The 26,256-nt window shown below is 42.6% G+C and overlaps 1 protein-coding gene across 2 annotated transcripts in view; it reads left to right on the forward strand.

Annotated features, from left to right (window-relative positions):
* The window catches only part of ints6 (integrator complex subunit 6), a 60,973-nt gene that overhangs the window by 5,826 nt on the left and 28,891 nt on the right, over positions 1-26,256 (forward strand). For both annotated transcript variants that reach the window (XM_079518749.1, XM_079518750.1), the window contains exons 4-9: positions 2,640-2,729; positions 6,642-6,825; positions 15,918-16,043; positions 17,613-17,764; positions 21,784-21,936; positions 23,810-23,942. In XM_079518749.1, the coding sequence (XP_079374875.1) occupies positions 2,640-2,729; positions 6,642-6,825; positions 15,918-16,043; positions 17,613-17,764; positions 21,784-21,936; positions 23,810-23,942 (838 nt within the window). The remainder of the gene's footprint in view (positions 1-2,639; positions 2,730-6,641; positions 6,826-15,917; positions 16,044-17,612; positions 17,765-21,783; positions 21,937-23,809; positions 23,943-26,256) is intronic.

Consider the following 26,256-nt stretch of genomic DNA (forward strand, 5'->3'; position numbering starts at 1 on the left):
CTGTGAATTCAATTGTTATTTTAAACTTGCTGTCAGTAAAAAAGGAACATCACAGGTACAGCATGGTGACTGGGCATATCATGTTTGTTTTGAGTTTTTTCCCCCAAAAAATGATGTTTTAGCAAATTCAACATATACAAGGCAGAACCAGGGCGGAACAAGGCAGAAAGAGCCTGCTGGTTGGTCACTCAGGGACCAATCAGAAGGCTGACAAATGGTGAATTGCAACTCTTCTTGACTCCATGTTATATTCTTCATAATATAGCCATTAGTTGAGGAGCATAGGGGATATTTCGTGCAAGTTCGTCTGAAAGTGCTCTAATGATTTAGCTAGGGCGCCCGAGCCCGGCGACCTTCGGGGTCGCCACAGCGACCAAAAGCCACTTGCCCAAATGTACTGACCTTCGTTTTTAGCCCAAGTCGTGTGGGCCTGCGCCACTCGCTCCCCGTCTAAAAGGACCCTTTTTTTTAAGGGGAAACCAAAACGAAAGTGGGTCCAACACAAGCCCCCAGTGAGGCTCTCCAACGTTGAAGCACTCGGCCCATAGAGTATATATATAATAGAGACTGAACTGGCGCGAAGCTCCGCCCCCCCCCAGCTATTCATGTCAGTGGAAGTTGCTCAGTGGCGCTTTGAAGCACCCGGAAGACTGCCGGAAGTCCCTCCCCGGACCTCAACTTTGAGGTCCTGAGTGACGTAGGGCAACCGAGCGCTCAACGTTAAAGCCCAGCTGCACGGGGTTTCCCGGTCATGAATCCACGGGTCCGCCTGTAGTCCCTCCTCCTACCACTAGGACCCAGAGCTTCAACGTTGAATAGCCTCACTGCCCCCTTGACTCGGCCCTACTGGTCAGACGAGGGGCTGCAGGTGGACCCGTGGGTTTATGATGAGGAAACCCTGTGCATTTGGGCTTTAACATTGAGCGCCCGTTTGCACTTCCGCATTTTCAAATCAAATCAAACTTTATTTGTATAGCACCTTTACAACAGCCAAAGCTGACCAAAGTGCTGAACAGAGTGAAACAAGACAGCATAGCAATATAGAACGATGAAAAGAGACATTTTTGGACACCAAATTTCGCAAGGTGTCCATTGCGACACCTGCGGTATGGCTAAGTGTTGACTCTACGAAGTGAAAGGTTTGACTTCTGACGTGGTATACCCTTCATGCTACACTGACGTTTATACTCACAAGTTATTCAGACACGGCGAGCTTATAAATCTCCCTCAGAGGTCCCCCCGGGGCTGATACACATTGAGATGAATCACTGCTTGGGATTCATTATATCAATAAGAGGAAATGCTGATGTCATGAAATATGGCTTTGTCTGGGAAGAAAGCGAGGCGTTCCAATTCCAAAGATGCTTTAGCTGATGTGCTGCGCCCCAGAATGGGGAGTGATGATGCTAGTGAGAAACTCCCTCCAGACACTCGCACATACCTTTTGTTATTGAAGAGGTGTTGATGTAGTCAGTGTTGCACTCGCTCCCTCTAGAGTCTACTCTAGACTATACTCTTGCTATTTATGATTGCCTTTAGCTAGGGCTATTCTCTCTCTCTCTCTCTCTCTCTCTCTCTCGTTTGAAATGGATAGCCTGTGAGTTATCTATATGATACTTTATCTGCACTCGTTATTTTTACTTCAGACATTCAACGGTTTTAAAACATGATATGGCCATTTTAAATATTTCTCTGGCCACAGGCATGAGTGTAGACGACGTTACCAGTTTGATATCAGATCTGTATGCATTGTTAATCACTCTTAATCACATTTACCTGTAATCACTTCTTTGTGCTGTGACATTTCCAACGTTTTATTTGACAATACATGGCAAATGGTACATGTAATAATACAACTATTTGTATAGCACCTTTCATGACATGAAATGCAGCTCAAAGTGCTTTACAGAGCAATGGAGAAAGAAAGAAAAGAAAAGCAAGGCATAAACATAAAAAAAATAATAGCAGCAATGCAATACAGTGAGGACAAAAAAAAGTCCAATTAAAGATCAATTAAAAGCAAGAGTGTAGAAGTGGGTCTTGAGCTGTGCTTTAAAAAATGTCTACAGAGGCTGCCCTGTCAGCACTTTTAGCACTTTTTATCCAAAGCGCTTTACATAGATCAGGGGTGGGCAACTTTGACGATGGAGAGGGCCACTATATTTCCACACTCACTCCCTAGGGCCATATATTACTGTCGTAGCAAAAATAGCCGATCTACAAGCTCAAAACGCTGCGACGTGTTTTGAGGGTATTTTTGCTATATTCGAATTGAAATCTTGAATTTTTGCTATTTTGAATTGGAATCCTGCAAATTAACATTTGTATCTAATTTCAAATGCCTTTAATTATACTTGTGTTGAAGCAATGAGCTACTAATTTAGACTGAAGTAATTACAGCGGGTCATGTTTTGCATGTTGTGGAATTGTAAACAGCTGAAACCAATAATATATCAGTATTCTGACATTAACCTGAGGGCCACATTAAGTGAAGGTGGGGGGCCGCATGTGGCCCCCGGGCCGCCAGTTGCCCACCCCTGACATAGATTGTGCAGTCTATAAAGAGTTATGGTTCTATTCATTAACCTTTGTGTATCTCCCTCTCTCTCTCCCTCTTCCTCTTCCTCCTCCAATCACAGGGCAGGAATCCCTTCTTCCTCGAGCCGGCCATCATCATCGCCATCACCGACGGCAACAAGCTAACCAGTACTGGCGGCGTGCAGGACGAGGTCAGCCATGGTTTCCGTGGAGACGGGGGTCACAGGCCATCAGGAGGGCTTCCTGGTTGGTCGGTTGACTACTCTGGATCCTTGTGTCCGCTGATAACGCCACAAACACCCCACGTTAACCCCCTTTTTGGTGTTTTAATCATTATGTTATACTTTTAGCTATTGAAAAATAGCAGACCTAGAAGCTCGTAGCGCGGCACTCGGTGGCGCGCTACGAGCTTGTAGGTCTGATATTTTTTGAAAAATTGTGAAAATGTGGTGCAAATTTGGAATATATATATATATATCCTTTCAGAGCGAACATTTTTAACAAGGGGTCCCTGGAACAACATATTTTGAGATTGGGGTTGGAGGCCAAATACAGATAATTCTAGGGGTCCTTGACATGAAATAATTTGAGAACCACTGACAGAAACAGAGGTTTATCAGAAAACTCATGATTTCGAAGACGAATCGTCCTCGGGTCTAAATGGGTTAACTTTAACACCAGCATCCCGCCACTCCCCGACAGTGTTGATTTTGGCAGCAAATTTAGATTTTAGTTTTAGTCTTTTGAATAGTTTTCATTTAGTTTTAGTCACCTGGAATGTTTTATTGTTAGTCTAGTTTTAGTCGAATAATATTATAAGATAATTTTTTTAGTCGACTAAATCTACAGTTGATTTAGTCAACTAAAATGTATTTTAGCGGGCCTTGATGGCGTCGTAATGGCTGATCTTACACTTGCTGAAAATAGCCGATCTACATGTGAGCTTGTAGATCTGCATCATCATCACCATCATAGAAAAATGCTGTAGAGCAGGGGGTCCCAAACCTTTTCATGTCAAGGACCCCCAAAAGGATACTCATCAGCCTGCGGGGACCCCCCCATTTGAAAATATATGCCAGGCAAGGACCCCCCATAAGAGAAGATTCTTATAGCTCTAGCAGTGATTTTCAACCATCACTTCATTCCAAGGGCCCTCCCGGTTTGACCTGAATTAGGCTACGGTCCCCCATTTAATGGCATTTCTTATCTTTTGAGACCCCAATGTACATATTGTAAAATCAAAGTTAATTTAACTCTGAATGTACAAATGTAGTGAGTTACAGACCCATATGGGTCCATTTGGTTCCTAACTATCATTTAGCTGGGGACCCCATGGAACTCCCTCAAGGACCCCTAGTGGTCCCCGGACCCCACCTTGGGAACCACTGGTGTAGACTTAAGCAATATTACACGAGAGGGTGTGGTTTAACGTGATTATTGCCACGGCAGTTTCAACCAATCAGATTGCTTCCTCGAAACGACCTGTTGTATAATGTAGAGTGATTGATAGAGGTTAGAGAATGCCAAGAGAATATCTCATAAGATTTAGTCCCCCCCCCCCCCTATCTTCACATTGCACTGTACTTGTTCCCACCACTTGTTATATCTCAAGTATTAGGGTGAATGGTAAAAATGTGATTCCCGGGTTACTGTCCATGGCTCAATTTACATGATTACAAAATGGTCCCATTGACACTGAATATAAAGTCTTTCATTTCATTACATTTCACTCTGTAGATTTACATACGATAAGATACAACTTTATTGTCGGCTTGAACTGAAATTTGTTTTGCGTCCATGACGTCACCGTTCAAGAAAAAAAGACATAGACAATACATTACAATATGGTAGACATTACAGGACAAAGATCACAGAAAACAATCGGGAACGAGAACATATCCACTGGTTTAAAACCAAGACAGACTGATGTTCAAAAGAGTTCTTTAGTTCTGTTGATGATCTCTACTTCTGCCACCCACACAAACAGAAAAACATCCTGATCTCTCTTCTCTTCTCTTCTCTTCTCTTCTCCTCTCTTCTCTTCTCTTCTCTTCTCTTCTCTTCTCTTCTCTTCTCTTCTCTTCTCTTCTCTTCTCTTCTCTTCTCTTCTCTTCTCTTCTCTTCTCTTCTCTTCTCTTCTCTTCTCTTCGCTTCGCTTCGCTTCTCTTCTCTTCTCTTCTCCTCTCCCTCTCTCTCTCTCTGCTCCCCCGGGACACTGCGTCGAGGCTGCCAGCAAGCCATAATATATAGTATTGTAGTTTTGATAACTAGAAAAGCTTATGTTTCACACACCATCGAGCACTAAACGACCAAAGCCATAATTGTACACGCTTTAATTGTAGAGCAGCAGTGAATGAGCCTGTGGTGTGTGTGTGTGTGTGTGTGTGTTCTGAGCAGGAACCAAGAATCCACTGCCATTGGCATTTTAGTGTGGAAGAGTCAGCGACACACACTCGCAGCTCTCGGGACAGTCACTGAGCCATGTCTGGGTTTCCTGTAACAAAAGAATTAGACTTTTCTTTTTTACAAGAACATCTATTTAGGCTCGTGTGAGAAAGTGTAGACATTTTATTGCTTGTGTTCTTGTGCCTCACGGGTGAGAAGAGCAGCATTTGTGGTCATCTAATCTTAACCAGTGGTTTTCAACCATTTTCATATCGAGGCCCAAGGTGTTTTCGGCATTTGAGAGCCACGGACCACCTTTTGATGGGATTTAAGCTTCAATATTTTGTTATTGTTGGATAAGTTTTTGTCCACAGTTCCATGCTGTATTGATGTGGAGAGATAACAGGCAAGCGTTGGTCAAAAATAACAATTCTTCTACATTGTACATTATCTAATTGTGTAGACGTCTTGTAAATTAAGTAATGATGTTTAACAATAATTTAACTCTTGAGAGCGTTAACAATGGACCGTTACGCGTCCATTTGGTTTTATTTTACGCTCCCTGGAACTACATATTTTCAGATGGGGGGTCGGCGGCTGATTACATATAATTTGTGGGTGTCCTTGACATGAAATATTGAGCACCACTGATATAAAAACATGACTTTTTTTCAGAAAATTGTCATGATTTAGAAGGCATTTTTTTATTTCGACGTCGGGCCTAAATGGGTTTAACTAACGTTCAGCGGTAGGCATGTAACGATACACTCAACTCACGATACGATACGTATCACAATATGAGGTTCACGATACGATTTGTCACGATATGGAGTCATCTCATTTCTCTCCAAAAGCACATGAATATGATGGAATATGATTGCAGCTCATATGATGGAATATGATTACAGCTCACATTTCATATCACACACTAGCCCCCCTAAAAAAAAATTAAGATATTAATTTGTAATAAATAGATACATATCGTCGGGATATAATATTGATATATATCGATATACGATATATCGTTACATGCCTATTCAGCGGACATCAGTTGAAATCAGCACTGCGGAATGAATTCATACAGTTGACTTAACAACCTACGACAAAGGTTAAATATTTACTGCCTCTGCCAACGTGTTAAAAAACTCACCCTCACCTCATCCCCATGTCGCTATTGTAGAGCAGTGGTTCTCGAAGTGGGGTCCGGGGACCCCCAGGGGTCCTTGAGGGAGTTCCAGGGGGTCCCCAGCTAAATGATTAGTTTAAATGGACCCTTATATGGGTCTGTAACTCTGAGAGTGCACGGGTCCATTTGGTTCCATTTGTACACTCTCTGAGTTAAATTAACATTGCTTCTCAGAGATAGAAGAAATGCCATTAAATGGGAGGCCCGTAGCCTGTTATATATGAAATGAAAATGGTTGAAAATCACTGCTAGAGCTGTGAAAATGTTCTCTTATGGGGTGGTCCTTGGCATATATTTTCAAATGGCGGGGAGGGTCCACAGGCTAATGATGAGTGTCATTTTGGGGGTCCTTGACATGAAAAAGGTTTGGGAACGACCGTTGTAGAATCACTCGCCCCTTTATTTGACTCATATTGCTTGAATGACTCTCACGTCAACGATGTATTTAGAGTCCCTAAAAGTAGCTCATGGATTGTCGTGTGATTTACGCTGGGATCTTCCTCCCCCCCCCCCCACCCCTCCTCCCTTCCAGCTGCATCTGCCTCTGACCACGCCGCTGCCCGGCAGCGAGCTGACCAAGGAGCCCTTCCGCTGGGACCAGCGCCTGTTCTCCCTCGTCCTGCGCATCCCCGGCCACGCCTCGGTGGAGCCCGAGCCCCTGGGGGGCGTCCCGCCCGACGACTCTGCCATCACGCCCATGTGCGAGGTCACCGGAGGTAGGCTTCTTCAGGGAGAGAGAGAAGATGTCTGTGGCGGGGGGGGGGGGTGTGTTGGGGGGGGGGGGGGCTCTTGCCAGCAGGGTATTATGTGTAGAGTACGGGTAGATTTGAAGGTTGTTTATTTGTCAAAAATGATTCTCGAAGCAAGTTGCAATGTTGGTACAAAACACATCCAACATTAGCCATCTTTCTACATTCGGAGGCGCCTGAATCTCTTAAAATGTTTCCATTTAATGGTTTTTCTTTATTTTTTTACATTGTACATGAATCCATTTAGGCCTGAGTTATGTTGTCTGAAAACCTGACGAGCAATATAGACTACTGTATTGTATTATATAACTAAACACAGAGGTTGTTCCCAGCTTGAAAGATATAATGATTAACGTTATCGGTGTTCCAGGTCCGAATGGAAGACATCGGGAACTATGAAAGAACACATTAATTTAGTAAACAAAAGAGTATTAAATAAACCAATGGTTCTCTCAATCAGCGTCAACTGGGTTCCTAGAAGTGTTGGAACACTGCGGTCCAACTCCCCTAAACCAGTGTTTCCCAAACTTCTCGGGCCCATGACCCAAAACTAGTGAAAATAGCCGATGTACAAGCTCACATGTGAGAAAAAAATCATTGGGTTTTGTAAGAAGTTCAGCTTTTTTTGGGAATGTTTTTTTTTTTCTTTTTTTAATATGGGATAATAATCAAAAACCAAAATGTAGGAAAAAGTAAGTGGACCCATAACAACGTGTCCGCGACCCACAAATGGGTCCCGACCCAGAGATTGGGGTGTCCTAAACCATCTCAGTTGAGTTTAGGTCGGGTTATCTGACGTGGGCGGCAGCAGCACTCCAATCACTCTGCTTCTTGTTCCAATAGCCCAGAAATAGCCTGGAGGAGGTGTTTGGAGTCATTGTCTTGTTGTAGTGATGTTCCCACTAAGCGCAAAAACCAGATGGGATGGAAGGTCACTGCAGAATGCTGTGTTCGCCATGCTGAATAAATCAACAAAGTGTCACAAGCAAAGCACCGTCCCCCACAACATCACACATTAACAACCACCTCCATGCTTCACGATGGCAACCACACATGAAAAGAAAGTTAAGAAACCACAGCTAGAAGGTCCTGGGTTCGATTCCCGCTGGGTGTGGGTGCTGGCGGCGTATTCTCTCCTCCGCGTCATCAGTGCCCATACCCGAGGCGGGGGTTGGCGAAAGGGCCTTTCTGTGTGGAGTTAGCGCATGTTCTCCCCGTGCCCCCTAGGGTAGGTACCCTCACAAAAAACATGCAGTAATCCTGGTCTCTAAACTGGGGTGCATACTTAGTTTAGACTAGTCATTGGTTAGACATGGGTTAATGTTAGGTTTAGGTCCTTACACGCGTTACGTCCAACCAGGGAAACTCCCCCCTGTCAGGTGTAAAAGGAGCAACTTGGACACTCATGCATGAAGGAAGCATGAGTTCAAGTCCGTTGCTCTCCCCAGGTTGGCGGAGGGTGTGTAGAGCCCAGGATCACATTAGATAATTGACACAGGGGTGAAAAATTGGTTACAAAATCGTGGGATAAAAAAGAAAATAAACCATACACTCACCTTCTCGGTGTCTCACAAAGACGAGGTGGGACTCAGGAACCAAAAACCTCAAATTTGGACTCGTCAGACCAAAGTACAGATTTCCACTGGTAATGTCCATTCCTCGCGTTTCTTCTCCCAAATGATTATCTTATTCTCGTCCTTCCTCATAAGTATAGTCTCTTCTGTGCTGCGATTATATACTCTGAATGCCTGATTCACACAGATCTTCCTCTGAACAACCATTGAATAGTTTGGTGTCCAAACCTTTCACTCATACTGTACTGTCTGTCTGTCACCATGTTTGCATGAGACTCATACACTGTATTCTCATCACAACAAGACCATGAAATCAGAAAAAGAGGGCTACGGCGAACTAGCCCATTTTGGGCGGGAACCCCTTTTTGCTTTAGCTATTGAAAAATAGCAGATCTACAAGCTCATAGCGCGCCACCGAGTGGCGCGCTACGAGCTTGTAGGTCTGCTATTTTTGAAAAATCGAAGAACGACTGACATGGACACATAGCTTTTTCAGAAAACTGTCAGGATGTAGAAGACATTTTTAGAATCTGATCTCAGGTCAAAATGTGCTAGTGAAGATAAAAACATGGGGAAAAAAAGTTCTTTGGTCCATAATGGGAACCTCGAACTTCAAAAAGAGAAACATTCCTTGATCTCCTTACTCTTCACAATGTAAAAAAAACGCTACAGTAACAATGGAGGACGACCTAGTCCTTGAGAGAGAGAGAATAAAATGGGCTATATATGCTTCTTGACTTCAGGGCAAAAGTAAATGGTGCTGGTTTGGCCTGTAGACGTCGGCCTATCTGAGGCCGGAACATGTCTTACCACATCATGCCAAAAAGGTTGCCCTGATTTATATAAAAAGGTTGCCCCTTTTCCAGCTGTACCCGGTTCATATTGATACAGTTGTTTCACATTTTGACACATGGGAACCGGCTGCTACTGGTTAATGGACTACGTTTAACCCATTTTGGCCTGACGTCAAAATAAAAAAAAACGTTCGCTCTGAAAGAATATATATTCAAAGATTTGTGCCGCATTTTTACGATTTTTCAAAAATAGCAGACCTACAAGTTCATAGCGCGCCACTCGGTGGCGCGCTATGAGCTTGTAGATCTGCTATTTTTCAATAGCTAGCTTAGTTAAAACTCCAAAAGGGGTTCCCGCCCAGAATGGGTGACATCGAAATTTAAAAAAATGTCTTATAAATCATGACAGTTTTCTGAAATACCTCATGTTTCTATATCAGTGGTGCTCAATATTTCATTTCAAGGACCCCAAAAATGATATGCAATTGCCCACCGACCTCCATCTGAAAGTATGATTGTTCCAGGGACCTCCCCAGAAGCAAATATTTGAGTTAAAAACGTTCGCTCTGAAAGAATATTATATTCAAAGATTTGCGCCACATTTTCACGATTTTTCGAAAATAGCAGACCTACAAGCTCCTACCGCGGCACTCGGTGCCGCGCTACGAGCTTGTAGATCTGCTATTTTTCAATAGCTAAAGCATAACGAAATGCTTAAAACACCCAACAGGGGTTCCCGCTCAAAATGGGTTAACCCATTTTGGGCGGGAACCCCTTTTGGTGTTAGCATCATCGAAACATAGCTTTTTCAGAAAACTGTCAGGATGTAGAAGACATTTTTAGAATCTGATCTCAGGTCAGAATGGGTTAATAACATGGCCCATTTTCTAGTCTTTCTCCCCTCTCAAAAAAACACCTTTACAATGTACTTTGTATTCACACATACCATTACGCCACAGTTTGCAATGTGGTTTCAATTCACACTGATGGCAGAAGGCAACCAAGAAAGGCAGTATACGCACCAACCCACTCATCGGGATGGGGGTTGTGGGGGGTGTTCAGTGTCTTGCTCAAGGGCACCTCGACACACTGCCCAGGAGGAGCCGGCGGGTTTGAACATGGCAACTTCCAGCTCCCAGGCCGCGGCTGCTTTCCCTCCTGAGACACTCCTGCCTTCTGTCTTCTACCTTTTAGGCACTAACAGTGTTTTTTTTGGCAGCAGATTTTGATTTTAGTTTTAGTCATCATAGTCTCTTGAATAGTTTTCACTTAGTTTCAGTCACATTTTAGTCACCTGGAATGTTTTACTGTTAGTCTAGTTTTAGTCGACTAAATATCATAAGATTTTAGTCGACTAAATCTAAAGTTGATTTAGTCGAACAAAATGTATTTTGGCGGGCCTTGATGCCGTCATAATGACAGTTTTTTTTCACTTGCTGAAAATAGCTGATCTACAAGCTCACAACGCGTCGCAGCGCGACGCGTTGTGAGCTTGTAGATCGTCTATTTTCAGCATGCAACTAATTGTAAAATGACTTATACTGGATCTCTTGTCCACTAGTCCCTTCCTAACATTTTAGTCTAGTTTTTATTTGTTGACGAAATTGTCAGTATATTTAGTCTTAGTTTTAGTCATCGTAGCTTAGTTTTCATTTAGTTTCCATTTAGTTTTCGTCAGTGGAAAAAGGTAGTCGACGGACATTTTTCGTCTTAGTTTTAGTCGACGGAATCAACACTGGGCAGTAGGGTGCCTGAACTGGAGGAGTTTGGGGGGGGCTAAGTGGTCATTGACTACATATAGGAGAACGACAGTACTCATTCAGTACATTGTCCCAGATTTGTCCCGCAGCTGGCCAGGGATTTGAACTTGTGATCACAAGCCCCGCGCATCTCTGACCCTTTGGCTCTACAGTGAAAATTAGGCTAATGATTTCCCTGCGTTGCCAAGTCCCCAGGCTCGGGAATAAATAAGCCTGCCAGGTCATCATCTGCCCCACACTGTTACAGAACATCCACACTCTGAAAAAAGTAGGCTTTTGGCTCTCTCTTGCCTCCGGTCGACTCTAACTGTTGGGTAGTTTGGGGTGTGGCTGGGGAATAGACTAGATTCTAGAACAATGCTGATGAGAGGTTAAGATTAACCCATTTAGGCCTGACGTCGAAATTTAAATAAATAATGTCTTCTAAATCATGGCAATTTTCTGAACAGACCTCATATTTCTATATCAGCAATCTGAGAATCCCAGTGGTTCTCAATATTTCATGTCAAGGACCCCAAAAATTATATGTAATATTCCACCGACCCCCCCCCCCATCTGAAAATATGTTGTTCCAGTGACCGCCCTGGAAGCAATTAAATATTTGAGTTAAAAACTGAAACTCTGAAAGAATATATATTCAAAGATTTGAGGCACATTTTCACGATTTTTCAAAAAATAGCAGATCTACAAGCTCGTAGCGCGGCACTCGGTGCCGCGCTATGAGCTTGTAGATCTGCTATTTTTCAACAGCTAAAGTATAACATCATGATGTAAAAAAAAAAAAAAACACCAAAAGGGGTTTCCCGTCCTGAGTGGATTAAAACACACAGCCGGTCGGGTCTAAGCTTTCTGTAGATCTGTCAGTAGCTGCTGAATGCAGAACATGACACAGCGAGCCACAGACAATGACTGACAGTCTACGTGCTGCCCTTTTTCTATTACTGCTGATGGCAGACTGACACAATGCCAGGACGCTATTGAAACCTGCATGGAGTGAATGGTTTTCACCCGGCAGGTCGCTGGAGTCGAAGTGTGAGACAATGAAGTGGCACATGCTTATAAATGTGAAGTACCGCTTATCAGTTGGGCCAAATTATAGCCATGTGACTAATGATAATAGCTGGCTATCGCACGCACGCATACATAAACGTTTAAATAATCTAACCTTTTCACGCATCGCCTTATTTGCTTTCGAAAGTGAATTTGATTACATGGCTGCGGTATCACATTTGTATCTTTTTCGTGGCTTTAACATCCGTAAAATAGAAACACACAAAATGCATCTGTTCTCCTTCCCGTAATTGTTTTGTGACAGGCTCAATGGTGATGTGCAGACCAACAGCCAAGATTTTTTGAATTTTTTTTCGTGTGTGTGTGTGTGTGTGTGTGTGTGTGTGTGTGTGTGTGTGTGTGTGTGTGTGTGTGTGTGTGTGTGTGTGTGTGTGTGTGTGTGTGTGTGTGTGTGTGTGTGTGTGTGTGTGTGTGTGTGTGTGTGTGTGTGTGTGTGTGTGTGTGTGTGTGTGTGTGTGTGTGTGTGTGTGTGTGTGTGTGTGTGTGTGTGTGTGTGTGTGTGTGTGTGTGTGTGTGTGTGTGTGTGTGTGTGTGTGTGTGTGTGTGTGTGTGTGTGTGTGTGTGTGTGTGTGTGTGTGTGTGTGTGTGTGTGTGTGTGTGTGTGTGTGTGTGTGTGTGTGTGTGTGGTCAGGGAACAAACATAACTTTTCTTTTGTTTCTGGTGGCTGGTAAAAACGCTACCAGCCAGGCAGTTTTTCTTACCGGCTAAAATTATAAATGGCTTTTTAGTGCATTGCCATGGTTTATTATTATTACCATATAATACACTCGAATGTAATTTGTAATGCCTATCATGAACAACATGTCGTATCATATCTTGAGGGTTGAAAAAGGTGGCAAGTTCTGAAATTAAACTCCAAGTTGGTACTAATAATATACCCTTAAAATGTATAGCAGCCTTTCAGACGGGCAGCAATCAGTTTTTCGTGGGCGAAAACATTCAGGACGGGAACCCCTTTTGGTGTTTTAACCCATTTTGACCTGAGATCAGATTCTAAAAATGTCTTCTACATCCTGCCAGTTTTCTTAAAAAGCTATGTTTCTATGTCAGTCGATTTTTCAAAAATAGCAGACCTACAAGCTCGTAGCTTGTAGATCTGCTATTTTTCAATAGCTAAAGCATAACATAATGCTTACACCAAAAGGGGTTCCCGCCCCAAATTGGGTTAAGCATCATGTTACTCTACAAGCTCGAGCTTGTAGGTCTGATGTTTTTGAAAAATCGTGAAAACGTGGCGCAAATCTTTGAATATATATTCGTCCCCTGGAACAACATATTTTCAGATGAGGGTCTGCGGCCAAATACATATAATTCTGGGGGTGACATGAAATGGTTTGAGAACCACTGACATAGAAATGGAGTTTTCATGTCATGATTTAGAAGACATTTGTAGAATCGTCCTCATGTCCAAACGGGTTAAAAAACTATAACAGTATTCATGTAGTGACGTGAGTGACTAACTTTGTTCAGAAGTGAAAATTGCCCACCTCAAATTAGAAAATGCCTTTTTGTAACCTACATTACCGTTGACGTGCTCTTTGGAATTTGCACATTTTGTAGTCATGTTGGCTAATTTGTATAATCTTCTGATAAGAGCGCCACAATTACACAATATTTTCATAACCATATAACTCAAATCAACCTGGGCAGGGCAGATAGTATGATGACATCATGATGACACTGTGCAATTTGATCTGCGAGGCTACAGCCAAATGTATGTGACGTGTAGCGTTTCAACAAAGAACTAATGTACAAACTGACGACGCATTTCATTGTGAGGCACTGTTAACTTACAAATCAGTTATTTCTTTTGACATGTGACACCCTCTCGCGGTTATTTCCACTGACATGTATTCTTTGACATGATTTGCGCACTTCCCAACTTGAAATGGATCTGGACTGCCTGGCTGTCTCACTCACTCACTCTCTCTCTCTCTCTCTCACACACACACACACACACACACTCACTCAGCATATACTGTATAAAAATGCAAACTACATAACACATTTTCTATCTATTAAGGCGGTGCACACTGTTTTTTGCGGCTTTTGCTTTTTATTTTATATTTTTTATAGAGGGACAGACAGTAGGCTGACAGTACATGGGGGAGAGAGATGGGGGAGTGACATGCAGTAAAGGCCGTCGGGATTGGGAGTCGAACCAGAGTCTGGCACACTGCCAGACTCTGGTTCGACGGCTACCGGCCAAGGTGCCTGGACCGCTGAGCCACGGCCCAGGCCCAGAGAGCACATATCCAGCACAACCCACAATAACTGTGTGTACTGTATCTATATATAATTCTGTACAGTATACGTGTATCGTATACAGTATGTGTATACACAATCATATATACACACACACATACATAACATACTTACTGGTCCAGGGTACATTAAATTGCAGTGCAGTACCGTACACCTTTTCTGGCCTCGTGTTGTGATCTGACAACGGTACAGTGCATTTTGCCGTCACTTAGCGCTAGTATACACCTCCTGTAAAATGCATGCAGTGGGTCACTCGCATGCCTGCTCCAGTTCACTGCCAATGGATGCCAAATTAGGAATGGATGACTTAAGGGCCTTTTCAAACGTGAAGCGATAACGCGCCTAATAGTTCATTTTCAATGAGACCTCCGGTTTTGCGCGGAGCCCACGCATGCGTATTTACGTGAGCGGCGCGCGGTCCCGTGAATTTGTTGCGCGCGTGCTCGTTTCGTGCACACCCCACCCCATGACTCACCAGACCTGGATTCTGTTTAGCTCTTTTTTTTTTACGCTTGCGTTGTTGCACCCCTCTTTGGAAGACCTGTAGCAGACCTGTCGTTGACACCGCGTGTGCGTTCCTCGCTTCCCGTTTTTAACAGTTTTAACCATGGACATATAAATGTCTGTGGCGTGTGTCAAAAATCGAAGGCACTATTTTCCCGAGATTCCTTGCGAAGCATCATGAGCCGGAAGCTTGTCGAGCTTTTCCGCGTGCGTAACATAAGTCCCGGGAAAAGACGCGCTGTGATTGGCCAGTAGTCACTCGAGTGACAGCGAGAGACACAGAGGAGTCGCGTGAGTGACGTCACTTGGGGCGGCGACGCAGCGTGCCTTCAGCACTTCTAAATAAGAAAGCTGCGTGAACTGTTGCTTTGTGTTCACTCATTAATGTTTTCTGCTCCCCCTGGCTCTGATGTTGTATTGTTGTATTAACAAGTAAGACGCGCGAACGCGGGAAGCGAACGCAGCTCGTAAATTGCAACAACAATTAGAATAAATTACGTAATTTTTTAAGTTATCTTTTTTTTGTGTTTAAGATATTTTTTTTAAGTTAAGTTTTTTATAAGTTCAGTTTTGTGTGTGTGTGTGCGTGCGTGCGTTTTTCCTTTTTAAGTTTTTTTTTTAAGTTAAGTTTTTTTTTAAGTTAAGTTTTGTGTGTGTGTGTGTGTGTGCGTGCGTGCGTGCGTGCGTGTGTGTGTTTTTGTGTGTGATACAGCTGCGCCCTCTGGTGGTGGGCGGGTGGTGTTACAGCGTGACACACACACACACAGACAGACAGACATGATCTGCTGGGTCTCATAGTAAATGCTCACTGCGTTCGCAATAACTTTGTTGTTTGTGTTTTGTTTGTCTTGTTTTGTATTGTAATATAGGCTATTGTATGTCATGACTGTTTGTTTAAAAAAAAAAAGCACTTCCGCTTGACTTCATGCCTTCACTGGAGACACGTCGCTCCAATGAGGCATCTATTTTGTTTTTAATATATCTATGGTTGTAACGGCATGCTGTGTTGCTTTGCAGGGCGTTCCTACAGCGTGTTCTCCCAGCGCATGTTGAACCAGTGTCTGGAGTCTCATGCTGTGTTGCTTTGCAGGGCGTTCCTACAGCGTGTTCTCCCAGCGCATGTTAAACCAGTGTCTGGAGTCTCTGGTGCAGAAGATCCAGAGTGGAGTGGTCATCAACTTTGAGAAGACTGGACCCGACCCCCTTCCTGTAGAGGGTGAGAGCCCAGCTTCACAGTACATCAGCTGGTTTTGAACTTTATATTTATGGAAAAGCTTTTAATAGGGTTTTTCAAATTGATTAGAATTGACTTTTTTTTTCTTTTTAACCCATTCTGGGCGGGAACCCCTTTTGGTGTTTTAACTAAGCATTATGTTATACTTTAGCTATTGAAAAATAGCAGACCTACAAACTCATAGCGCGCCACCGAGTGGCGCGCTACGAGCTTGTAGGTCTGCTATTTTTTTTAAATCGTGAAAATGCGGCACAAATCTTTGAATATATATTCTTTCAGAAGACTTTACAGACAAAACATCTGTAATTGGTGCGCCTAGGACTTTATAAGAGATATATGTAGCAGAGATTAAAATAGGGTGCATTTTGCATCCCAAAACGCAGTTTATAGTTAAGGGACGCAATAAAACGACGACCTCTGCATCCACGGGATGCACTACTGTACTGTTTTTTTATTTCAGTTTATTTTGCTAGCTTTAGTTAATAATAATAATAATAATAATCATTTCTTCTTCTGTTTTCTACATGAACAGTTTACCACATTATAACCATTATAAAATGAAATGGGAGTTAAATGCTGCAATTTGTAAAAATGGGACTCATCAAATGTCCCTGGGAATCCTCTAAAAGACCTTCCCTGCATCCCGGGACTCATTACATTGAAAACCTATTTACATCACTGATATAGGGATATTATAGGTATTTTCAGTACATGTGTAAGAATCTATTTCCGAGGGACTCATTTGACTTGTTGGCCAGTGTCTGTTTTGAATAGCCTCACTCTCTCCCCTCTATCCCTGCCTCCATAATAAGGCAAGACACTTCCTCTAGACGTTTTATTTATTTACGTATTGTGACTCAAGATGGAATTTATACAACTTTAATAAGTAGAGCTATAAATATGTATTACTGTTGTTTCCGAGAGCCCGCGAGTATCAAATTCGGCAGAGTCTCCTTGAGTAATATGACATAGTCAGGGATTTCACTTTGCTACTACTGAGACATTTAATACAGTATCTTACTAACTGTAACAAATTAATAACTAATTGTGACAAACACAATATTTTGGGCCGAACAAATTATTACAAAGAAGAAAAACAATTTAAAAAAAGTGCTGTACCCTGCTCTTTTTTTCTTCTTTCTAAACATTTGTTCGGCCCAAAAGTATTCTGTTTGTTGTCATGATTTGTCACGATCCTTGTTGGCTTTGTGCGAGGCTTATAGATCTTTAAATAAATACTTTTTGTCTGTGGGGAAAAATGCATGGGGACTTATTTCCTGGGCCTGTCCAAGGTTAATTAAATAAGGTTAGGACGTGAAGACCGTACGGTGGACCAAGGAAGCTTAACGCGGAAGTGTAGGGCTGCATATAGCCCATTGCGCATGGAGTCCACCGTACGGTCTTCGCTTCCTGTCCTCTTTTAATAGTCCTTGGGCCTGTCGTCGTCATGAAAGGGGGCGGGACTGCGACGCTCTATTGGTGATGTAATGAAAGAGTTGAAATGAAGCCATTCTCACTGGCCTGTGTGTGTTTGTCTCCGTGCCTGTCCAGATTGTCCAGCCGAGGTGGTGAAGCCAGGCCCGCAGACCTGGCACTGCTGTCACAAGCTCATCTACGTACGGCCCAACCCTAAGACCGGCGTTCCTATTGGACACTGGCCCATCCCCGAAGCCTTCTGGCCAGACCAGAACTCCCCCACGCTGGTAAGAAGAAACTCATCACAGTAGATGCCAATTGACGTTATATTGACTATAATTATGTCACCAGGGCCTCTATTTTTATGTGTTATGTTTATTTTAATTATTTAGGTAATTGGTATTCCTCTATCCATAGTGAAGTTGTGTACTGTAACATAAATGGTGCATTTATATAGCGCCTTTATCTAAGGCGCTTTACATAGATTGTGCATTACATTCACCCATTCACACACACATTCATACACCTTTACATAGATTGTGCATTACATTCACCCATTCACGCACACATCCACACACCTTTACATAGATTGTACATTACATTCACCCATTCACGCACACATCCACACACCTTTACATAGATTGTGCATTACATTCACCCATTCACAATTTCATGCACACATTCACACCTTTACATAGATTGTGCATTACATTCACGCACACATTCACACACCTTTACATAGATTGTGCATTACATTCACCCATTCACGCACACATTCACAAACCTTTACATAGATTGTGCATTACATTCACCCATTCACGCACACATTCATACACCGATGGCGGCGGAAACCATGCAAAGGCACCAACCAGCACATCAGGAGCAATTAGGGGTTCAGTGTCTTGCTCAAGGACACTTCAACACTAACTCTGGGGGAGCCCACAGGGTTCGAACTGGCAGCCTTGCGGTTACCGTCCAGCCACTCCACCCCTGAGCCACCCACCGCCGTAAAACAATAAGATTGTTTTGTGAACTAGAATCCATGACAAGCAGCCAGTTTTGTGCATAGATAGATAAAGCAACTGTCAGGAGGTAGCTCGGTCTGTAGAGCTCTCGCCTTTGCACCACACGGGCATGGGTTTGATCCCAGGCAACTCGCCGTATGAGTAGCACGGCTTGGGTGCGGCATGCCGTGCGGCGAGTACTGGGAGCAGATGGTAGATGCGACGTTCCATTTTAGCAATCCATCTCCAAGGGCATTGTAACTCCTGCGTTCTAGGCTGGTAGTGACAATAAGTCTCCCTGGCCTACTTAAAAGTAAAGTGATATGTTTTGGTTAAAGGACCACTTCACCACTTTTTAACTTCTCTTCCTATAATAGGTCCTCACTAATGTTCATGATAAAATACCACCATTTTTTCCTACTCAGTCTGTGTCTCATAGGAAGGCTGTGGGCAGTTCAGAAACACGTCCACCAGTGACATCATCGATGGTGAATCCAAGCTAATAGAAACAGCAGGCTTTCTTTTCCTGAAAAGTTGCAATGCAAAAGTTGAAGCCATCGTTCTCACGATAATACAAATCTAAATATATTTTAAAACAAATCTTGTTTTAAAAAAAATCTGCCTAATGATGATGTCACTGGTGGACGGGTGTCCGAACTGCCCAAAGCCCTCCTATGAGACACAGACTGAGTAGGAAAAAATGGTGGTGTTTTATCATGAATATTAGTGAGGACCAATTATATGAAGAGATGTTGAAAAGTGGTGAAGTGGTCCTTTAAAAGAAAAAGTTTTTTGTTAAGGTTAAATCACTATATAGAAAAAAGCGGAGATCCGGGCACACTTAAAGCTACTATAAGCAATAATATGTCAAAAATATTAATGACCTTTTTATTTTTATTTGTTTTGGTATTCAGACAGCCAGCAATGGGTAGAACGCTCCCAAAAATAATGTCTCTGTGACACATCTAGGGGCCGCAATCTGCATTCAAAGATGTTCCTAGAAGCTTTGTCATTGGTCGAAAAAAACCCGGTCGCAGTGACTAACCAATCAGGAAGCAGACAGGCAAATCGACCAATGACAAAGCTTCTAGGAAAATCTTTGAATGCAGATTGCGGCCCCTAGATGTGTCACAGAGACAAAACATATTTTAAAAATAAAAGGGTCATTCAAATTTTGACATATTATTGCTTATAGTAGCTTTAATAGTTAAAAAGGAGGAAAACTTTATTCAACCGACATGTTTCGACCTATACGGTCTAAATCACTATATTCTGATATAATAATAATCATTGCTATAGTGTTCAGTAACAGTGGTCTCCCTCTCTCTCCAGCTCTTTAATAAAAAGGTAGGTGACAAAATCTCTCATGTCAGCCAATCAGGAGAGAGTAGCTATTTATGAGCTTATACGTTTTATAGTGTTCCAGTTCCATTTTTGTCTGCTCATTTCTTTGTGTCATCACTTACAATTAGCCAGCCAGCCAGGGACACACAAAGCCGTCTATAGGAGTGTTCGCACCACTCAAAAAGCTGGCGAGACATGGAGACTCCGTTACTGCAACACACAAGGTTCAAGGTTATTTAGTGTCCCCGAAGGGCAAATTGGGTTGCAGCATAGACGGTACATTAAACAATGAAACAGTACAAATATAGCAAATATAGCACACTATATTAGCAATAGTACAATCACAATATGGAGCTTTTTTAACACGTATTTTAACTAAAGAAAATCACTTGCACTACCTTTAAGGAAACATATTATATATATATATATACACAGTATATAATGTTTGTGTTATGGACAATGAGGTTTATGGATGTCCACGCCTGCCTGTCGGAGGCTGCCTGGGTGTTAAACACATTCCACTGACTGTTAAACACATGCCACGGACACTATGCAGCTTTCACACACACACACACACACACACACACACACACACACACACACACACACACACACAGACATACAGTACATAGAGAGATGTTTATACTGTACTTTAGGAGGAGGAACCTCCAGCTCAAGTGCGTTGAGAGACTGACGTAGACGGTTTGCTGTCCTGTCTCACCACAGCTCCCATCCTTTGATTATTCATTTTTTGAGTGGTGCAACCACTTCATTACGGAGCTTTGTGTGTCTCTGGCTGGCTGGCTGGCTGGGTCTGTCCCGAGCATTGCCGAGTGCATTGCAACTTGCAAGGGGGGGGGGGCTTTGATAACGTTAAACAGAGGTACGTTTGGCAACACTGCGTCACCCAGATAATTCATGCCGTTTATTGCCGTATCGATACAGCAGCCTCTCGGATCGATTCACCTATCGATGCACCACTACACAACATATAACAACAACAACAATCTTGCCTCAACACGTTTTTCACTGACATAAAGTTTATATCCGGGCTATTGGTGATGACTGAATGAATGTCCAGTGGTATTACTGTATTTCTGTTTTCTGCCTCTTGTGACACACTTGTTTTTGTTTTTGAGTGGTGCTAGACACTCCTATAGACGGCAATGTGTGTCCCTATGTGTACGTGTCCGTCCGTCCAAGCACGGAAATAGCGTTTGTTGACCACCAAGTGTCACTGTTGTTGCGCAGCCTAAAGGCTCATTCATAGTCTGGATTTCCGGTGGTGAGGTGACCACCGGAGCTGAAATAACGTTGAGCGGTGGTGAGTAAAAACAGAGAGAAGGGGGAAGGTGGCGGTGGTTTGCTCTTCACGGCGGCTCGTGACGTCATGTTGTAGTGCGTTGGTCACCTCACCACCGAAAATCCAGACTATGTATGAGCCTTTACACACACGCACACACACAGGCCATTGAGGAGAGCTTGTACAGTACAGTACAGTACAGTACAGTACAGTACAGTACAGTACAGTACAGTACAGTACAGTACAGTACAGTACAGTACAGTACAGTACAGCACAAGTACAGCACCACTCAGTTCAGACGGTTATGATTATTTATCTTTTTAAACCTTAAAACTCAATGCATCGTCACGTGGCGTGTTGTGAGATATTTTCCACTGTAGATGAGGGCTAAAGTGATTCAATTCATTATGTATTTTAATTACCGCTTGGATTCCCGCGGAGACACCAAGACTTTTGGGTGTCGAGCTGAAAAAAAAGTTTGGGAAAACACTGTCCTAATAGGAGCGCACCGTCTTCCCGTCACTCCAAGGAACAGCAATGTCCCTATGTCCTAACCTATGTCCCGATGTTTAGAGTACCAATAGGGGGTGCTGTTGCACCACTCGCTTCAGACTGGTCTGATTCTTTCTTTCCTCTTCTTGTGTGACCACTACAGCCACCCCGCTCGGCCCATCCCCACGTCCGCTTCTCCTGTCTGGACGCTGAGCCCATGGTGATAGACAAGGTGCCCTTTGACAAGTATGAGCTGGAGCCGTCGCCTCTCACGCAGTACATCCTGGAGAGGAAGTCTCCTCACACCTGCTGGCAGGTAAGGCAGGCAGGCCAACACCCAGTGTTGATTGTTTGACCCATTCAGGCCTGACGTCGAAATTTAAAAAAAAAGTTTTCTAAATCATGACAATTTTCGGAAAGATTTGAGGCACATTTTAACGATTTTTCAAAAATAGCAGACCTACAAGTTCATAGCGCGCCACTCGGTGGCGCGCTATGAGCTTGTAGATCTGCTATTTTTCAATAGCTAAATTATAACATAATGTTTAAAACACCAAAAGGGGTTCCCGCCCAAAATGGGTTAATGGTTAATGTGGTTAAACGCTAACGTGACATGGATGCGTTCCAGGTCTCAATGGATTAACTGCATATTAGGCATAGGGCTCCATTTCCGTCACCACTAAACCCCTTATCCCTAAACGTCTTTGCCTTTTTTTTTTACTATTTTGAAAAACATTTTTGAATAGTTCAACTGGCCAATCTACATTGACACGTTGTGAGCTTGTAGACTGGCCATTTTAACTGTTCAAAAATGTTTTGCAAAATAGTAAAAAAGTAAAGTAGCAAAGTAGTATAGGGATAAGCGGTTTAGCGGTGACGAAAATGGAGCCCATAGTCTTTCGAATAGTTTTAATTTTTGTTTTAGTCACCTGGAATAATTTAGTGTTAGTCTAATTTTAGTTGACTAAATATCATAAGATTTTAGTCGACTAAATCTGCAGTTGATTTAGTCGACTAAAATGTGTTTTGGCGGGCCTTTGATGGTGTCGTAATGGCTGATTTTACACTTGCTGAAAATAGCATTTTTTCGCGCTGCGACGCGTTGTGAGCTTGTAGATCGGCTATTTTCAGCATGCGACCAAGTGTAAAATGACTTATACTGGATCTCTTGTCCACTATAGTCCCTTCCTAACATTTTTAGTCTACTTTTTATTTGTTGACAAAATTGTCGATATATTTAGGCTTAGTTTTAGTCATCGTAGCTTATACTTTTCATTTAGTTTGGTTTTCGTCAGTGAAAAAAGGTAGTCGACTGAACATTTTTCGTCATAATTTTAGTAAAATAAATTTATTGAAATAAACACTACAGTTCCTTCGTACCGTGACGACCGTGTCGTCAGATGTCAACCTTGTAGGCCTGGCATCGAAATTAAAAAAATGTATTCTAAATCACAGTTTTCTGAAATACCTACTATGTTTCTATATCAGTGGTGCTCAATATTTCATGTCAAGGACCCCCCGAATTGTCCTATTTGGCCGCGGACCCCCATCTGAAAATATGTTGTTCCAGGGACCTCCCCAGAAGCAAGGATTTGAGTTAAAAACGTTCGCTCTGAAAGAATATATATTCAAAGATTTGCACCACATTTTCACGATTTTTCAAAAATAGCAGACCTACAAGCTCGTAGAGTGGCACTCGCTATGAGCTTGTAGATCTGCTATTTTTCAATAGCTAAAGTATAACATAATGCTTTAAAACACCAAAATGGGTTCCCGCCCCAAAATGGTTAATTCAACGTTTCGATCACTGGGGACTATGAGCTTGTAGATCTGCTATTTTTCAATAGCTAAAGTATAACATAATGCTTTAAAACACCAAAATGGGTTCCCGCCCCAAAATGGTTAATTCAACGTTTCGATCACTGGGGACTATGAGCTTGTAGATCTGCTATTTTTCAATAGCTAAAGTATAACATAATGCTTTAAAACACCAAAATGGGTTCCGTCCCCAAAATGGTTAATTCAACGTTTCGATCGCTGGGGATTGCCGAGTTATTCCTCACCAGTGTTACCGTCTCTATTTCTTTCTCTTGTGCTGCCATTTTGTCCAGCAGCACCCGGGCTAGTCGAGTGGATGTGCATGCTCTATTTCCTTTGCTACTACTTATCGTTTCTTTCTTTCCCTGCAGGTGTTTGTGTGCAACAGTGCCAAGTACAGTGACTTGGGTCAGCCCTTTGGTTACCTCAAGGCCAGTACAGCCCTCAACTGTGTCAACCTGTTTGTCATGCCCTATAATTATCCTGTGCTGCTTCCACTGCTGGGTAAGGCTTTCTTATACATTTTATATATATTTGGCCACACCGCGTGAATAATGTAAATGATTAGCACCTGTCTTGAACACATTGATTTAACCACTTGACACCTCTTATCCCTATTCTGGGAATAACACTTAAAGTATAGCCTTGGCAGCATTCCTTTTCGGGTTTATGATCCAGGTCGGGAGCGGATGATATCGCTACGTCATGTTGTAGTATCGTTATGTAGTCAGGCCCGGCGAATGCGCTGGGCATAGTGGGCAATTGCCCAGGGCGCCAACCACTGGGGGGCGCCAACTACAGACGGACGGATGGTGTGTCCGTCTGTCCGTCTGTCGTGTTTACAGTGACAGTTGACACGGCCTCTCTCTCATGCTGTTAAGTTACAGCCCCGTGCCTGTATGTAGTCATCAGGATGACATCGCTACGTCATGTTGTAGTATTGTTTTGTAGTCTTCAGGATGATATCGCTACGTCATGTTGTAGTCATTGTTTTGTAGTCATCAGGATGATATTGTTACGTCATGTTGTAGTATTGTTTTGTAGTCATCAGGATGATATCGCTACGTCATGTTGTAGTCATTGTGTTGTAGTCATCAGGATGATATCGCTACGTCATGTTGTAGTCATTGTGTTGTAGTCATCAGGATGATATCGCTACGTCATGTTGTAGTATTGTTTTGTAGTCATCAGGATGATATCGCTACGTCATGTTGTAGTATTGTGTTGTAGTCATCAGGATGATATCGCTACGTCATGTTGTAGTCATTGTGTTGTAGTCATCAGGATGATATCGCTACGTCATGTTGTAGTCATTGTTTTGTAGTCTTCAGGATGATATCGCTACGTCATGTAGTATTGTTTTGTAGTCTTCAGGATGATATCGCTACGTCATGTTGTAGTCATTGTTTTGTAGTCATCAGGATGATATCGCTACGTCATGTTGTAATCATTGTCTTGTAGTCATCAGGATGATGATTCTACAACATGACGTAGCGATATCATCCTGATGACTACAAAACAATGACTACAACATGACTTGGCGATATCATCCGCTCCAGACCGGTTCACACAGCGATTTTGTAACACAGACCAGGCTTTCCTCCGATGTGGAAAGCCTGGTGACGCGAGGTTAGGTGTACGGATATAACTAAACTTTGCTGTTTCATAGCTTTGCTTAATTACTGATTCAGACCCTCCGCAAAGGGGTTATAACAAACAGGTCTGGTAACTGTGATTTAACACACACCAAGGTAACATTTATATTACTCAAACACACATAGCCTCGACGTTGCAATAATGCCCGTAAACAATCACTTGATTTTGGCCATTTTATTACTATTATCTCATAACACACTCACACACGTACAAACATACTTCTACTACACTTGTGTACAGTATAAAGCCTTATTTGCCTTGTCTGGCCCGTGTTAGATCTAATACAATAGCATGATGATCATTACAACAAAGGAATCTGAGACCGTGGCGTTTAGGTAATAACTGCGAACACAAGGGAAACACAAGATACATACTATTAATTCACAGATATAGCGACTGCATAGATGCATCATTTATGACTGAATTTAGAGCATTTAACGAACATATAACACATTAAAAGGACTTACTTAAACGCGTCATCCCGTTTGCTACATTGTTTCTGTAGGAATGAACGAACACATCGTGCCCCCTGGTATAGCTCGCCCCTTCCTCTGTCACCCGACACTTCCTATCCCCATACCATGTCCTGTCCTAGTATGAACTCGCATTCCTGGTATATAGTATTAGTAACACATTGGTAACACATTTACCCCCCAATTAGCTGTATTAATATCTACATCCCTGAGATATACTGCAATTGGTTGATAAGAGGATCTCTGTTCTTATATAACACAGAGTATTTACTGTATAGGCAGTGAACTTCATAATAGCACCAACACTCTATACATAAATGACACAACATGAAGTTACAAATATAAGCTGGGCCGGCACTTAATAATATAATGATCCCACTCACGGAATAAACTCGACACCTCCCACTTTTAGGCTACGGTTTGAAATAAACCCAGTAGGCTAAATAGATTCCCCACAATCATTTGCAAACAAAAACATTCAAACAAAAATAAAAAATAAGTATATCAATCATGCTTCTAATCGATGAACGCCTCCGGATGGCACTCACCAGTTGAACTTATGAAATAATAAACCTAGTTTACTTTCATGCACTGAATTAATTTTGATCTCAATCTGACTGTAGGAGGTAGGCACCACCGCTTTGCTCCTTACTGAGTGACAAGTATGCCCCATCACCCAGCTGCCTCAA

Source organism: Electrona antarctica (assembly GCF_951216825.1).
Source record: "Electrona antarctica genome assembly, chromosome: 13".
NCBI classification, from domain to species: Eukaryota; Metazoa; Chordata; class Actinopteri; order Myctophiformes; family Myctophidae; genus Electrona; species Electrona antarctica.